The sequence below is a fragment of the Gymnodraco acuticeps genome, unplaced genomic scaffold (genome assembly GCF_902827175.1).
Source record: "Gymnodraco acuticeps unplaced genomic scaffold, fGymAcu1.1, whole genome shotgun sequence".
Lineage (NCBI taxonomy): Eukaryota > Metazoa > Chordata > Actinopteri > Perciformes > Bathydraconidae > Gymnodraco > Gymnodraco acuticeps.
Window position 1 is genome coordinate 12,899 of NW_022992130.1, and position 15,019 is coordinate 27,917.

The following is a 15,019-nucleotide window of genomic DNA, read 5'->3' on the forward strand; positions in this document are numbered from 1 at the left end:
GGTACATTAATGGGAAACCCTAAATGTTTGAGCACCCTCTATGAAACGTCAAGCTACCCCACAGCACCCCAAAATAAATCTCTGGCGCCGCCACTGAGCCTGACTTGTGTTGGGGGGGCCCGACTTTTTTTTTTCTCCAAAGGGGGGGGCCTGACAGAAAAAGTTTGAGAACCACTGGCTTACGGTAATGGCCAAAAGCGATGTCGATGTGTTGATACAGGACGGATTGCCATGAAATGTTGTGATCCCCAGAGAATATACCCTGATAAACCCTTGACTTTCACTCTAGCGCCACTGTGAGGTTAACATGTGTTTCTTTTGTGAAATGTCTGCACAGTTATTGTATGAATTGCCCTGAAATGTTATGTTCCCTTCAAGATGAATTGTAGACACTTTGGGGATTCGATGACTTTGTATGTACAGTGGTGTCCTCATTAGGTTGAAGTGTGTGACTAATTACCTGGCAAACTAATGACATTTACATCAGTCTCAGCTGCACTGTGTTTAATGCTAATGAGCCAAAGCACATTGGCATGCACACATTAGCATTTAGCTCAGATCCCTGCTGTGCCTAAGTACAGTTTCAGAGAGCTCCGAGTGTGGCTGTACACTATTTAGACATTACGGAATTGTGTTTCAAAGCACAACTGTATTTTCGTTTGAAGCAGCTTTTAGATACATGCTGACATACTGGCAATATATATAGGCATTTAAATGTTGTCAAAGCATTGTTTGTATGTTATTTAGATTTTGTCCACAGCAGTTTTACAGTAGACATCTAGACATCTGATGACCTCCAAGTCACAGAATCGTTGCATGCAGGGTTACAACAGGACAGCTGTAAAGTCGGCCAAAGTTTATGTTACCATTATTAGAAACAGCCGCAACAACAGTACCAAGGTCAAAGGTCAGTGCCTTACAATATTTATGGCATCACAGACATATCATGTCTCAGTTAAAGTTAAAGGGGACTTTTTTTTTGGTTCATTTGCAATGAATTGATCTTATATTTCTGTCTCTGAATATGACAGATAGAGTTGTGTTTTATATAAGAGATAATGACAGATAGGTGCGACCAGCCTTAATCTCTCACACTTTCATCCTGGATTTGACTCTCAGACTGCAGACTGTGTTCAAGAATTGACTGGCCTCAATATGTCACTGAATCTTTGTATCCTGTAATTCATTGTGTCCATAATATGCATGCAAACTAGGGTATTGTAATTATTTATGTGATATAACTCAATATGACCAAATAAATTACATTTAATGAACCTTTTTTCAATTAAATCTCTTCAGTAATCTAGTTTATGTGGTCATACAGAGCCTTTTGTAATAATGTCTAATGCTTCAGTGCAATCAGAGGCCTGTAACATCTCTCTTATGATACTTGAGGCACTCACTTGCCTCAGTTTTCTCTCTCACCTAAATTGACATTGAATGATGGTTGTGCTTGGAGCATCCATGAACCTAGTTTCTGACTTGGAACATGAACTCATTGCTTGTTGTCATCTTGTTTACCAACAAGCTGGAGTATGCTTCTGATTAAGTGTACTGTTGTTCAGTCTCTCAAGGCTGCACTAATATGTGTGCTCCCCGAGGCTCAGCAGCTATACCGTAGTTATAGTTCTCCTTCTGACTGAGAATCATTAATCAAACTGCAGACAGATCAAGCCGTGTGTATAAACCTCTCTCTCCCACAGCTTCCCTTTGCTCTCCCCTCCATCATCCCATTTTTGTTCATCTCTTGTGTAAAGAGGACCTGCCCACAGGCACAGATATACGGACCCATGCATATATCCAATATAAAGGCAACATGAGGCTTTAAAAGCACTAGGGAATGAATATTCCTCCTGTCTCCCATCTCAGTTTCCCGTAAAGCATTAGCTTACAGTTTTGAGCCCAGCGTAGATTTTAGGATGACAATGATGGAGCACTTTGAACCAAAAGGGTTGTCACTTGCGACTTTTGCTGAAATCTAGCCAATTCTACTTTTTCCACGAAATGATCTGACTTTCTCTCAACCAACATCAACTTCAATCAATCAATCAATCAATCAATCAATCAATGTTTATTTATATAGCCCAATATCACAAATGTTACATTTGTCTCAGTGGACTTGTACAGAATATCAGTACGACAATACGACACCCTCTGTCCTTAGACCCTCACATCGTACAAGGAAAAACTTCCGGAGAAAACCCACAGTTTAAAGGGAAAAATGGGAGAAACCTCAGGGAGAGCAATAGAGGAGGGATCCCTCTCCCAGGACGGACAGACGTGCAATAGATGCCGTGTGTACATTGAAAAGATAATACATTTGCAACATAGGTAGTCCAAATGTTTGGAAATGCATGTGTGTATAATAGGAAGATGAATCCACGAGGATATCCATCCAGGACCTATGATCCAGGACCACAGCCACGACTCAAGATCCAGGGCTCGCGATCCAGGACACAGGACCGCAGGATCATCCATGACTCCGGATCCCGGCGTATATAGACACCAAAAAGAAAGACATTTGGGGAAGCTGGGTTAATCGGAACATGAGAGTACACAAGTATAGACAGAGAGAAGGAAGAAGTAAGATGTCCCCCGACAAACTAAGCCTATCAGCAAAACCAGGGGCTGAATATAATCAGCCCTAACTATAAGCTTTATCAAAAAGGAAGGTCTTAAGCGCACTCTTAAAAACGTATAGGATGTCTGCCGCCCGAACATAAACTGGAAGCTGATTCCACAAATGTGGAGCTTGATAAGAAAAGGCTCTGGCTCCCATTGTACTTTTAGAGACTCTAGGAACAACCAACAACCCTGCATTCTTGGAACGCAATGCCCTAGTAGGACAGTAGGGTATAATGAGTTCTTTAAGGTAAGATGGCGCCTGCCCATTAAGGGCTTTGTAGGCGAGAAGAAGAATTTTAAATTCTATCCTGTGTTCTATAGGGAGCCAGTGTAAGGCAGCCAGAACAGGAGTAATGTGGTCCCTTTTCCTAACTCTGGTTAGTACACGAGCTGCAGCATTTTGAATCAGCTGAAGCGACTTGACTGACTTCTTGGTACACCCTGATAATAAGGAGTTACAATAATCCAGCCTTGAAGTAACAAATGCATGGACTAGTTTCTCTGCATCGTTTTGAGGCAAGATATGCCTGATTTTTGCAATGTTACGTAGATGGAAGTAGGCGGTCCTTGAAATTGATTTTATGTGGGCGTTAAAGGATAAATCCTGATCAAATATAACACCAAGATTCCTTACAGTCTCACTGGAGGCCAAATTAATGCCATCCATAGTTAGTATATCTTTAGATAATTTGTTTCGTAGGTTCTTCGGGCCAAGTACAATAACAATCAAAAAATGTAAGGTCATCCATGTTTTTAAGTCCTTGAGGCAGTCTTGAATTTTATTTAGATGATTAATTTCATCAGGCTTGATTGATAAATATAGTTGAGTATCATCCGCATAACAATGAAAATGTACAGAATGATTCCTTATAATATTGCCTAACGGAAGCATATATAATGTGAACAAAATAGGTCCGAGCACTGAGCCCTGTGGCACTCCATGGCTAACTTTGGTTTGCGTGGAAGATTCATCGTTGACACGTACAAACTGAGAGCGTTCAGATAGATAGGACCTAAACCAGCCTAAAGCAGTTCCCTGTATGCCAACTAAGTGCTCTAGTCTTTGCAATAGGATATCATGGTCGATAGTATCAAATGCAGCACTGAGATCGAGCAAAACAAGAATAGAGACAAGTCCCTTGTCTGAGGCTATTAGAATGTAATTTGTGACTTTAACCAGAGCTGTCTCTGTGCTATGATGTGTTCTAAAGCCAGACTGAAAATCTTCAAGTAAATCATTGTTTTTTAAGTAATCTCACAGCTGTTTTGCAACTGCTTTCTCAAGAATTTTTGAGAGGAACGGAAGATTAGAAATAGGTCTATAGTTGGCTAAAACCTCTGGATCGAGGTTGTGCTTTTTAAGAAGCGGTTTTATCACTGCTACTTTGAATGATTGTGGAACATAGCCTGATAATAAAGACATATTCATAATATTTAATAAAGAAGTGCTAATTAATGGAAACTTCCTTCAACAGCTTAGTTGGAATTGGGTCTAACATGCACGTTGATGGTTTAGAAGAGAGAATCATTGAATTTAATTGTTCAAGGTTTATGGCTGAAAAGCATTCTAGTTTACTATCTAGTGTAATATTAGAACTTACGTTTCCGGGAGCTGTTGATAACACTATACTGGTCAAAGGCAAGAGGTCATTCATTTTGTTTCTAAGAGTAACAATTGTATCATTAAAAAAGCATATAAAATCATTACTACTGAGTGCTATGGGAATAGAAGGCTCAATCGGCTCTCTGTCAGCCTGGCTACAGTGCTGAAAATAAATCTTGCATTATTCTTATTCTCATCTATTAATGAAGAGTAGTAGGCTGCTCTCGCTTTACGCAGTGCTTTCTTATATTCATTGAGAGTAATATGCCAAATTAAACGAGATTCTTCAAGTTTAGTGGAACGCCATATCCTTTCAAGTTGTCTCGACTTTTGCTTTATTTTGCGGGTTTCGGCATTATGCCATGGAGCTAATCTATGTTGTTTTATTTTCTTCTTTTTCAAAGGAGCAACAGAGCCTAATTTTATTCGCAGCGCATCTGTAGAACTATCAACAACATGATCAATTTGGGGTGGTGTACATTTTGTATAAGTTTCCTCCCTTACATGCAGACATGCTATCGAGTTAAGTATTGGTGGAATCTCTTCCTTAAATTTGGCTATAGCACTAACAGATAGGTTTCTGCTTAAATTAAGAGGACATGATAAACATGAGCATCAGCAAATTCCCTCAAATGACATATGTTTATGTTTAAGAGTCAAAGATCTTTAGAACCGTCAATTTCACACCTGTCCATTTAGAGAAAAAAAATCTCATTTATGAGATTTTGTAGATCATATAAGTCCGGAGAGGTCCGAGGTTGGGTGGTTTGATGACTTAACGAAATGTCTGACATTTGTTCTCTACTCATTTACTCCCAAAAGCTTAACCTAATCTGATTTTGAACACACACCATACTCTTTCCTTCATTGGAACCATGTTTTTTTGTTCCTTAACATAATCAAAACTCAACAAAATCGTGGTATTTTTCTAATTTGTGTTTTTTTTAGGAGGACAATAGCAAATGTGGTACCTCAGCTGAGGAAATCTGCTTAATGTTCTCTTTATCCGGAATTTAAAATCTGTGTACTTCACTGCAATAAAACTCATTATAATCATTTTATGGGTAGGTTTTCCTTTTGGATTAAAAAGTGCAATCTGCTGCCCACCATGACCTAATGACTGAACCTTACAATGAAAACATTCATTTTGGTCACGTCTTAAAATGATTTATGTTTATTTAAAGAAATGCTATTGATTTCCAGCTGCAATATTTTGAAAGGTTAAAAGGTAAAAATCATTCATACACGTGACCCCACGTCAAGTATGTTGAATCGTAATGGGGAGTCTAGAAACATCTACATGAAAACCAAAATGCATAACCATGCTTCCATCCCGTTAAAATATTTGTTTGCTTTCTGTTCCAAATATTCAGAGAGAGTCTGACGGTGGTAGGACGTCAGTGTGCCAGATGTGGCATCAATGTATCCCATTCACACTGAACTATTCCCCACTGCACTGGATTGCATATATGGAATACATGTTATAGCCAGATTTTCCCTGCAGGCTGTGTGCATGTGTGTCTGCTTTACACTCTAGGGACATTGCCACATCTGTGAGTTTGTCCACAGTAGCCGCTGGGTCAGATGCTTCGTTCTCCGTCATCACAGTCTCCATCATGTTAGTCAGTCTTTGCTTCTTCTTGTGCTTCTCTTAATTTTGATCTTAATTTTGCCTGGGCGACATCTTTTAAATCAATTGTTTTTGGATACGGTCCCTTCTAAACCCCTGTTGCTGTTATCACCCCTTCTACTTTGCCCCTCCCTTCCCCGTCTCTCCTCCCACTCCCAACTCATTGTTCTCATCTGTCTTTTGGATGTCGACCCTCTCTGTTACCCCTCCCAACCCACAAGGGTTCAATCTTTTTCCATCCATCTTCTTTTCCCCTCTCCCTCCCCTGCACCCAGTCCCATCACTGACCCAATTAAACATGGGGAGGGACACAGCAGGAGGAGAGTGACGGAGGTAAGGCACAAAAAAAAGAGAGGGAGAGGGAGGACAGGCAGAGTGTAGAGAGAGTTTGGTAGTTAGTGGCTGGAAAAGCAGAGACAGTCAGAAAACAATTGCCGCCAACCTGCCAGGACACACACAGTGAATTGTCCGAACTTGAAACACCTGTAAGTAACACAGCCTGTGACAGCCTCGGAGGCGGCGGGGGGGGGGGGGGGCAGCAAGCCGACAGTCCTGCTGCCACGCACTTACTGTTCTCCATGAAGAAACGAGGAGAATAACAATCTACCTTCAGTGAAGAAAGCGGGCGGGGAGCCGTGCCTGAGACAGGATGGAGGAGTACCGGCATATAGAGGGAGACTGAGAGGATAGACTGGGAGGACAGACTGAGAGGACAGACTGAAGAGACGAAGACGGTGCATTCCTGGTTGGAGCTGAGGGGGGGGGAAGTGGTTGCCCCGGGGCAAGAGAAAGATTTTTTGTTGCCAGAAACAGAAAAAGAGGAAGGGCAAAGGATGCATCTGTTCTTCCAAGAACAGTGGGAGGTGGAGGGGCTGCAGACAGTGGGCATCCTCCTGGTGGTCTGCAGCTCCCTCAAATTAATGCACTTTCTGGGGCTTATCGACCTTTCCACAGAAGGTAAGGGAAACGGTTAGCGAGTGAGGACGCAAAAAAATGAATTTGGGATGTTAGGAAAAGACACAGCTGGAAAGGGTGTGTCTACATGTGTTTTTGCTTAAGTGTCAAACTTAGAATAGATTGGCCTCATTTGTTCACATACCTTTCATTTGTGTGTGTGCGTTTATGTGTGTGTTTGTGTACTGAAGTACGTATGGTGTGTTTCTTTCTAACTTACTCAACTTAGCATAATGTGTCTAAGGAGGGAGCTTTTTAAAGTCTGAAGGATAACACGTATGATGTCATTAGTGTCAAACCAGGTAGGGTGGAGAAGATTGGAGGCATATGAGGGGTTATATTTATCTATGCTGCACTGATTTTCAGGCATGCTTTTATTTTTCTCCCTAATGTATGAAAGTGAAATACTGAAGAGATGCACTGCAGCTATAGGAAAAGTGGGAGGAGATAAATATAAGTTACAGGTCCCAGGCCTCATTAAAAAAAACAGTAACCACAGAGACATAGACAACAAACCAAACCAACAGGAAGTCCATCAGTTCTAAATATATTAAAACGTTTAAATTGCAGTACTACTTCACTTATCACTAGATCTCAGGAGGACCTAGACATTACTGCTGATGGTTCATTGTTGGATCTACAGTACAGTATCACTGTAACACTATGCTGCCTCACTTTAGTTGATAGTAGTTTCAGTGTCACTATGAAACAGAGCTCTTTTAAAAATGACTGGATGTTGCAAATAAATTGTTTTCCATCAAGCTAAAAATAGATATGTTTTTCTTATTTCCTGAGTTGTGATGGTTTGTGAGTGTACCCTGCTGAAAACTATTGAACTCTAATTGCACACTGACTACAGGACGCGCTGGGGAAGAATATCTTTACGCTGTACAACAGCTGATGATCATGGCAAATTGCTTTTCCCCCTGACTCATGAAGAATATGCAAAAACAATTCTTGGACTACTCTGGCAAAAATGAAAGGATTTGTGGTCTCATTGTTAGTTCCACTCAAAAAACAATGTTGACTTCAAAGGATTCCAATAAATGAATCATATGTTAATTCTATAATGTAATGAGCCCAGTAACCAACTAGTTTTCACAAAAGACTGCTTTCAACAACATTGTTCTGTGAGTACAAGATACAACATCATAAGTAATCTCTCTGACTTCTAATTTGATACTATGCTTTAAAACAGTTGTGAAATAGAATAAATACAGGTTGTGTTTCTCAGATAGATGCTAGTAGATGTTTACGAAGATGTTTTTGGGGCAATATTTATAATATATAGGGGGCCTTAAGGCGCTGTGCCTTTGTACGTTAAAATCAGGTTAATCCCTCTGAGAACAAACATATCTCTCTGAAGACAAACTTGGCCAAGACAGATACAGCAGATTTACTCAAAAACAAAAATCAAGGAATTTCCTCAGCAGCAAGAGCAAAGCTACAGAGATAGAAACAGAGGAGATGGAGAGAGGACTTTGAGACAAGGGGGGAGGAAAGGTGCCTCAGTCCTAAAACAAGCTCTGTGTTTCATGTAGAAGAAAGGAAGCGAAAATGATTTATACTTTTTTCACTGTGCAGGCCTTCGGAACAATCAGTACAAATTACATTTAGTTTACTCACACCTGGAGACGAGCTGAATCTGTAGCACAATAATAAACAGTGTTATGAAGGTTGCTTTAAAACTTCATTCTGCGTCTGTTACATGTACTCTCTGTTAGATATGCCTCAAGCACTGGTTGCAAGCACATGTATTATTTCAGTAAATGTTGTGTATAGTAGTTTTATTTTGACTATTTGTGTTTGCTACTCAACTATATCTTGCAAACTGGAATATTGCAAATACTATACTCATTTACATTTAGCTGACGCTTTTATCCAAAGCGACTTACAATAAGTACATTCGACCAGGAAGACACAACCTTGAAGAAAACAGAATCATATAAGTACATCAGGTTTCATAGAGCCAAACATTTCAAATGCTACTCAACTGGCTATAGATAAGCCAGTCCTTTATTAGTATATAAGTGCTTTGTTATTAATTATTTGTTAGTAATTATATCGCTTGAAGTGGAGTCGAAAGAGATGAGTTTTCAGTCTGCGCCGGAAGATGTGCAGGCTTTCTGCTGTCCTGATGTCAATGGGGAGCTCATTCCACCATTTTGGAGCCAGGATAGCAAACCCACGTGTTTTTGCTGATGGGAACTTGAGTCCCCTTCGCAGTGCGGGTGCAGCGAGCTGTTTGGCTAATGCAGAGCGTAGTGCACACGCTGGGATGTACAGTTTAACCATGTCCTGGATGTAGGAAGGGCCAGATCCATTCGCAGCATGGTATGCAAGTACCAGTGTCTTGAAGTGGATTCTAGCAGTTACCGGAAGCCAGTGAAGTGAGCGGAGGAGCTGAGTGGTGTGGGAAAATGTAGGAAGGTTGAAGACCAGACGAGCCGCTGCATTCTGGATGAGCTGCAGAGGTCGGATGGCACATGCAGGTAGACCAGCCAGGAGGGAGTTGCAGTAGTCTAGGCGTGAGGTGACGAGAGCCTGGACCAGAACCTGCGTGGCTTTCTGGGTCAGCTGGGGACGTATCCTCCTGATGTTGTAAAGCGTGTATCTGCAGCAACGGGTTGTAGCAGCGATGTTTGCAGTGAAGGACAGTTTGTTATCTAGGATCACACCCAGATTCCTTGCAGTCTGAGTCGGAGAAACAACAGAGGTGCCGATGTTGATTGTCAGGTCAAGAGTGGGACAATCTTTTCCTGGAAGGAAAAGCAGTTCAGTCTTGTCAAGGTTGAGCTTGAGGTGATGAGCAGACATCCACTGAGAGATGTCTGCTAGACAAGCAGAGATGCGTGCGACGACCTGGGTCTCTGAGCGGGGAAAGGACAGAATTAATTGGGTGTCGTCAGCGTAGCAGTGGTATGAAAAACCATGCGGGCTAATGACTGATCCGAGCGAGTTTGTGTACAGGGAGAAGAGGAGGGGACCCCTGTAGTTAATGGACAAGGGTCGGACTCGGACCCTCTCCAAGTTACCCTGTAGGTACGGTCTTTGAGGTATGAGGTGAGGAGGGAAAGTGCAGAGCCTGAAACTCCAAGTTCTTGGAGAGTGTGAAGGAGGATCTGATGGTTCACCGTGTTGAATGCAGCAGACAGGTCAAAAAGGATGATGACAGAGGAGAGGGAGGCTGCTTTAGCAGTGTGCAGTTCCTCAGTGACAGCAAGGAGGGCAGTTTCTGTGGAGTGACCTGCCTTGAAACCAGACTGGTGCGGATCCAGAAGGTTGTTCTGATGGAGATAACAGGAGAGTTGTTTAAAGACAGTGCGTTCAAGTGTTTTAGACAGGAACGGGAGGAGAGAGACAGGCCTGTAGTTTATAACATCAGACGGGTTGAGAGTGGGTTTCTTTAGGAGAGAGTTTACTCTTGCCTCCTTAAGACTATTTGGAAAGTGACCAGAAGTTAGAGAAGTGTTGATGAAATGGGTGAGAAACGGTAGAATATCAGGAGCGATAGTCTGAAGGAGGTTTGAAGGGATAGGGTCCAGATGACAGGTGGTAGGGCGGGCAAAGGTAATGAGGGTAAGAACCTCACTTTGAGAGAGAGGGGAAAAGGAGGTCAGTGTGTGGGTGAAAGGAGTGTCTGGTGACCCAGCGGTGAGTAAAGGTGAGTCAGAAAAAGAAGAGCGAATATCATCAACCTTTTTTTCAAAGTGGTTAACAAAGTCGCTTGACAGAAGTGAGGAGGGGGGAGGGGCTTTGGGAGGGTCCAAGAGGGTGGAGAAGATGGAAAATAGTTTTTTGGGATTGGAATAGGAAGATTGGATCTTATCTTGAAAGAAAGTGCTTTTTGCCTGAGAGATCGAAGCAGAGAAAGAGGAGAGGAGAGCCTGATAGGTTAAGAGGTCGTCACGGTGTTTGGATTTCCACCGTTTCCGCTCTGCAGCCCTAAGGATGGTTCTATTAGCACGCAGTGCGTCATTTAGCCAGGGAGCAGGAGGGGACTGACGAGCCTGCCGAGATGTGAGTGGACAGAGAGAGTCCAGAGAGGATGAGAGAGTAGAGAGGAGAGTTTCTGCAGCAGAGTTTGGAGGCAGGAGTTGGAACGAGTCAGATGAAGGGAGGGCTGAGAGCACCGATGAGGCAAAGGTAGAGGGGGAGAGGGAACGAAGGTTACGGTGGACAGGTGCAGGATGAGAAGAGATTAGTTTGTTATGTTTGGAAAGGGGTAGAGAGAATGAAATGAAGAAGTGATCGGATATGTGGAGCGGGTTTACAGAGAGGTTAGAAGTAGCGCAGTTCCTTGAGAATATGAGATCAAGGACATTGCCAGCTTTATGAGTTGGTGGGGATGGAGACAGTGAGAAAGCAAAGGCGGTTAACAGAGATGTTAGTTCGTCTATCTTCCCTGTCTGGAGGTTGAAGTCTCCGAGAAGTACAGCGGGAGGGCCAGTTTCAGGGATGTGTGAGAGGAGATTATCTAATTCCTCCAAGAAGTCTCCCAAGGCGCCTGGTGGATGGTAGAGAACAACAATGGTTAATTGTATAGGATGGGTTACTGTGACGGCATGGAATTCAAAGGTGGAAGGAGTGAAGTTAGGTAGCTTGAAGAGGGAAAAGCTCCATTTGGGAGAGAGCAGGAGACCAGTGCCACCTCCTCTGCCAGTGGGTCTGGGTGTATGGGTGAAGGAATATGCTGTGGAGAGAGCTGCTGGGGTGGATGTGAGAGCAAGGAAATCCAGAGACTGCAGGGAGGCGTAGCCAGAGATGAAGTCAGCCTTAGGAACAGCTGACTGTCAGTTCCACAGGCCACCTGAAACTAGATGTTGGATCTCAGTGGAGCATGTGGGATAGACGAGAGCAGGCCGGTTATAGCGATTAGGAGATACACGGGGCCAGTGATAATTGCGAGAAGACACATGAACAGGAATGGAGAAAATACACATGATTATAGCATGAGGGGCTAGAAAACTAAATAAATAAAATAAAACACCAGCGGTAATTAGCTCAATCACAGTTGCTAGTTACAATTCATATGTATACTTAAAAAACATTTAATGAAATGTAATATGATGTTATTTATGTAATAAATGTACCTACAAACTATACATAAACCATTCATAGTGTATATAGTTAAAAAAGCTGACTAAACACTCTCACCCTGAGGTCACAGCTTTTAGTCATATCATGTGATTTTCACCTGCTGTTATGATATTGTAGAATAAAGTATGACATTACTGTTGTACTATTTGATTTAGCTGACACATTTATCCAAAGTGACTTACAGTACATGTAATGCAATTAACAATGAAGTTACAAACTACAAAGAATCCTGCACGAACATTAGCTCTAAATAACCATTTTAAGTGCCAGCCTATTGAGAAATGTTTTTATTGTTCGGAAGAAAAGGTAGGTTTTCGGTCTGCAACTGCATCTTTCCTGATATTATTGGGGAGCTTGTTCCCTCATGTAAAGCCTGGGGAGCAAAGGGGCTTGTTTTTTTTTTAGGGGTACATAAGAGTAAGAGAGTAATTTCTGTTGTTCTGACTACTTGGATTTCTTATCCATGTTGATTTAAGAATGGAAGTTCTTGAGGTTTTGAACAGCAATTGATACAAACCTATTTGTTGTGGTTCATTTAGTAGATTAGTCTATTCAGTAGTAGTAGCAGCATTTGCTACATCATCCACCGATCAGAAATACAATGTGATTACTTGCCATCAGACATAATTAAAGATTTACTTTATTTTAAAGATTTACTCCGATTCATTTTTTAACTTCGGCAGATGGTCAGGCAATATGATTTCCGGTTTAATTGGCAGATGTCGGGTCCATGTGGAAAAAAATCATCTATTAACACTCAAAGAGACCTCGAGGCAGAGGGCTGAGCCAGTGCTTGGCGGCTGGATGTATTTATCTGGCAATCATGTGTTCTGCCGTTTTGGCTCCAAATGAGTCCAGAGCCACAGGTCAGGAGGGCCACAGTCCCTGAGGTGCAGAGACAACAGGGAAAAACAACACAGAGTCGGTGAAGGTGTATTGTTTTTCACCCCTTCATGGCCTTCATCCCTCAGATCACTGGCGTTCTTCTAAATGGGGTGAGAGGACTGAACCTGTGTAAGTACACAGGTTCATATTTGCAAATGTGTTTTACTTCCTCGGTTAGACATGCCTTAATTATGAGGTTTGCTCGCTTTGAGGTGAACTGCTCAGTGGTGACAGGTGTGATTGTCTCTGGTGGAGGCTTTGTGCAGTACATCTGTCTGGCAAATTATATTCTACTATCAAGTGAAATTAAGTCTTTAAGTCGATTGTGAATTAATCAGACTGACGCATGGGCTTTTTTTGTCACAGTTTTTCTGAATGTAACATTGACGTATGAGCCAGTCTGATCAGGGACGCTGTGTGTTCCCAGGGGTCGGCTGTGCTGCTGTTGTGTGATAATATCTCTGTTTGAAGAGGTACTCACGGTCTCTCATCGCTGATCCAGGTCAACAGGCAATCACCCATTTGAATAAACAGCATGAATCAGTCTGTTGTTGCATCTGTCCAACGCATGGAGTGTTTATTTGGTTTTTACAGGCATGTGTGTGTGAAAAAAGAATTTGATTTTGAAAATTGCGTGTGGTGCATGTGTCTAACCTTTGTGCTATGGTTGGTGATTACAGGTAATCCTTCCACCAGCCAAAGCAAAAAAACCATAAAGCAGCGATTCCTCAAGCTGCTGCCATGCTGCAAGCCCGAGGCTGCCCCTTCTATCAGTCAAAGCAAGTGCTCCTTCACTCTCTATACATCTCCAGTTCCTTCCTTGTATCTGGACTCTTTATTCAACTCAGAAGATTCATTCAGACGCTTATGTAGAGGAAGTTGTGTACACGCAGCCTGGGAAACAGTCAGAGCACACGCTGTCTGACCTCGTTGCTGCTAATGGGTCAGACCCCTTTTTGAATGTTTAGGATTTGAAGCGTGTGTTCCTTTGGGCAATGTGTGTGTGTGAGTGTGCGGTGTGGTTACTGACAGTTATTTTTAACAGATGAAATTAGATATATCTGTGAATGGATGTGTCTCCATGCCTTTTGAAACACCTCTTTTGTTCCTGTTAATCCTCTTCTCTCACTTTCTCTCACAAGTTCAATAGGTGACATTAAATTGTCTATAAACTACTTTACCTATGTTGTGTGTTTCTTTAAATTGTGTACATACATTTTCACAAAGGTTTCCAACATTTTAAAACCCAGAAATAAACGTAATTCTTAACAGGGTAACGATTCTGGTGTTCTGGCCCCTTTAAGCATGCATTAACATTGTTAATGTCTATAAGTCATTTATCGACTTTGTATTTAGTTTCAAGACACATTTTTTCAATGCAGTTCTTTTACGTTTAACTGAATATTTTAACTTGATGAAGGATTTTAGACATTGAACATTCAGAGCCACTTCTAGATATTACATTTTCAGAAAAAACAAGCTGATCTAACCGTGTCTGTTTCTTTTGGACATGAGATCTCTGTAAGTAATTTGGCTCCTTAAAGGCTGAATCCTAAGTCATTTAGAGAAACAATCACAAGAAACACTGAATACATTTTAACCAAAAGATGCTGTCTCACAAGGCCACTTTATTGTTGTTTTGATTAAGGTATCTTTAGTGAAATTTGAACTTGAGAAATGTAGACTTTTTATATACGCATTACTATAGTATTATATCCTGGAACAGTGATGTGTGGAAAACGCTTGACGTAGTTGTCACAATTGTATGTAGAAAATTGCATTAACTCTTTATTTGATACAGTGACGTAATACAATACGACTAACATTGTTGTCAATGAAGGATGTTGGTATGCTCTTTGTATAAGACTTGGATGACAAACTCAATTTCAGTTTGATGACTTCATTAAAATATGTTTGCCGGATCATGGCTGCTGGATGTTGTTGTGGGTGTAGTGATGATAACTAACTCTGGTCTCTCCCTCACACAGACAGCGTGGAAGATGATTTTGAGTTATCCACTGTGTGTCATCGCCCTGAAAGCATGGACAAGCTTCAGGAGCAGACTAAGTTCACCAAAAAAGAGCTGCAAGTCCTCTACAGGGGCTTCAAAAATGTAGGTCTGGCTGGAAAAGAGACTGCTTCTATTACATCATTATGGGAGTTGATAGCAGTATAAGCCTTGTCAGATCCAAAGTTACCATGTCATCCTTAATTTGCTAGCA

General features: G+C 41.7%; 1 protein-coding gene across 3 annotated transcripts in view; it reads left to right on the forward strand.

Moving 5' to 3' along the window:
• LOC117538199 (Kv channel-interacting protein 2-like) overlaps nucleotides 1-15,019 on the forward strand; it is a 32,163-nt gene that overhangs the window by 12,845 nt on the left and 4,299 nt on the right. The window contains exons 1-2 of one of the 3 annotated variants that reach the window (XM_034203770.1): nucleotides 6,519-6,815; nucleotides 14,786-14,910. In XM_034203770.1, the coding sequence (XP_034059661.1) occupies nucleotides 6,692-6,815; nucleotides 14,786-14,910 (249 nt within the window). In that variant the 5' untranslated portion in view covers nucleotides 6,519-6,691. Of the gene's footprint in view, nucleotides 1-6,518; nucleotides 6,816-12,477; nucleotides 13,577-14,785; nucleotides 14,911-15,019 lie in introns of those variants that run through there. The other 2 variants (XM_034203768.1, XM_034203769.1) reach the window with 2 other exon arrangements.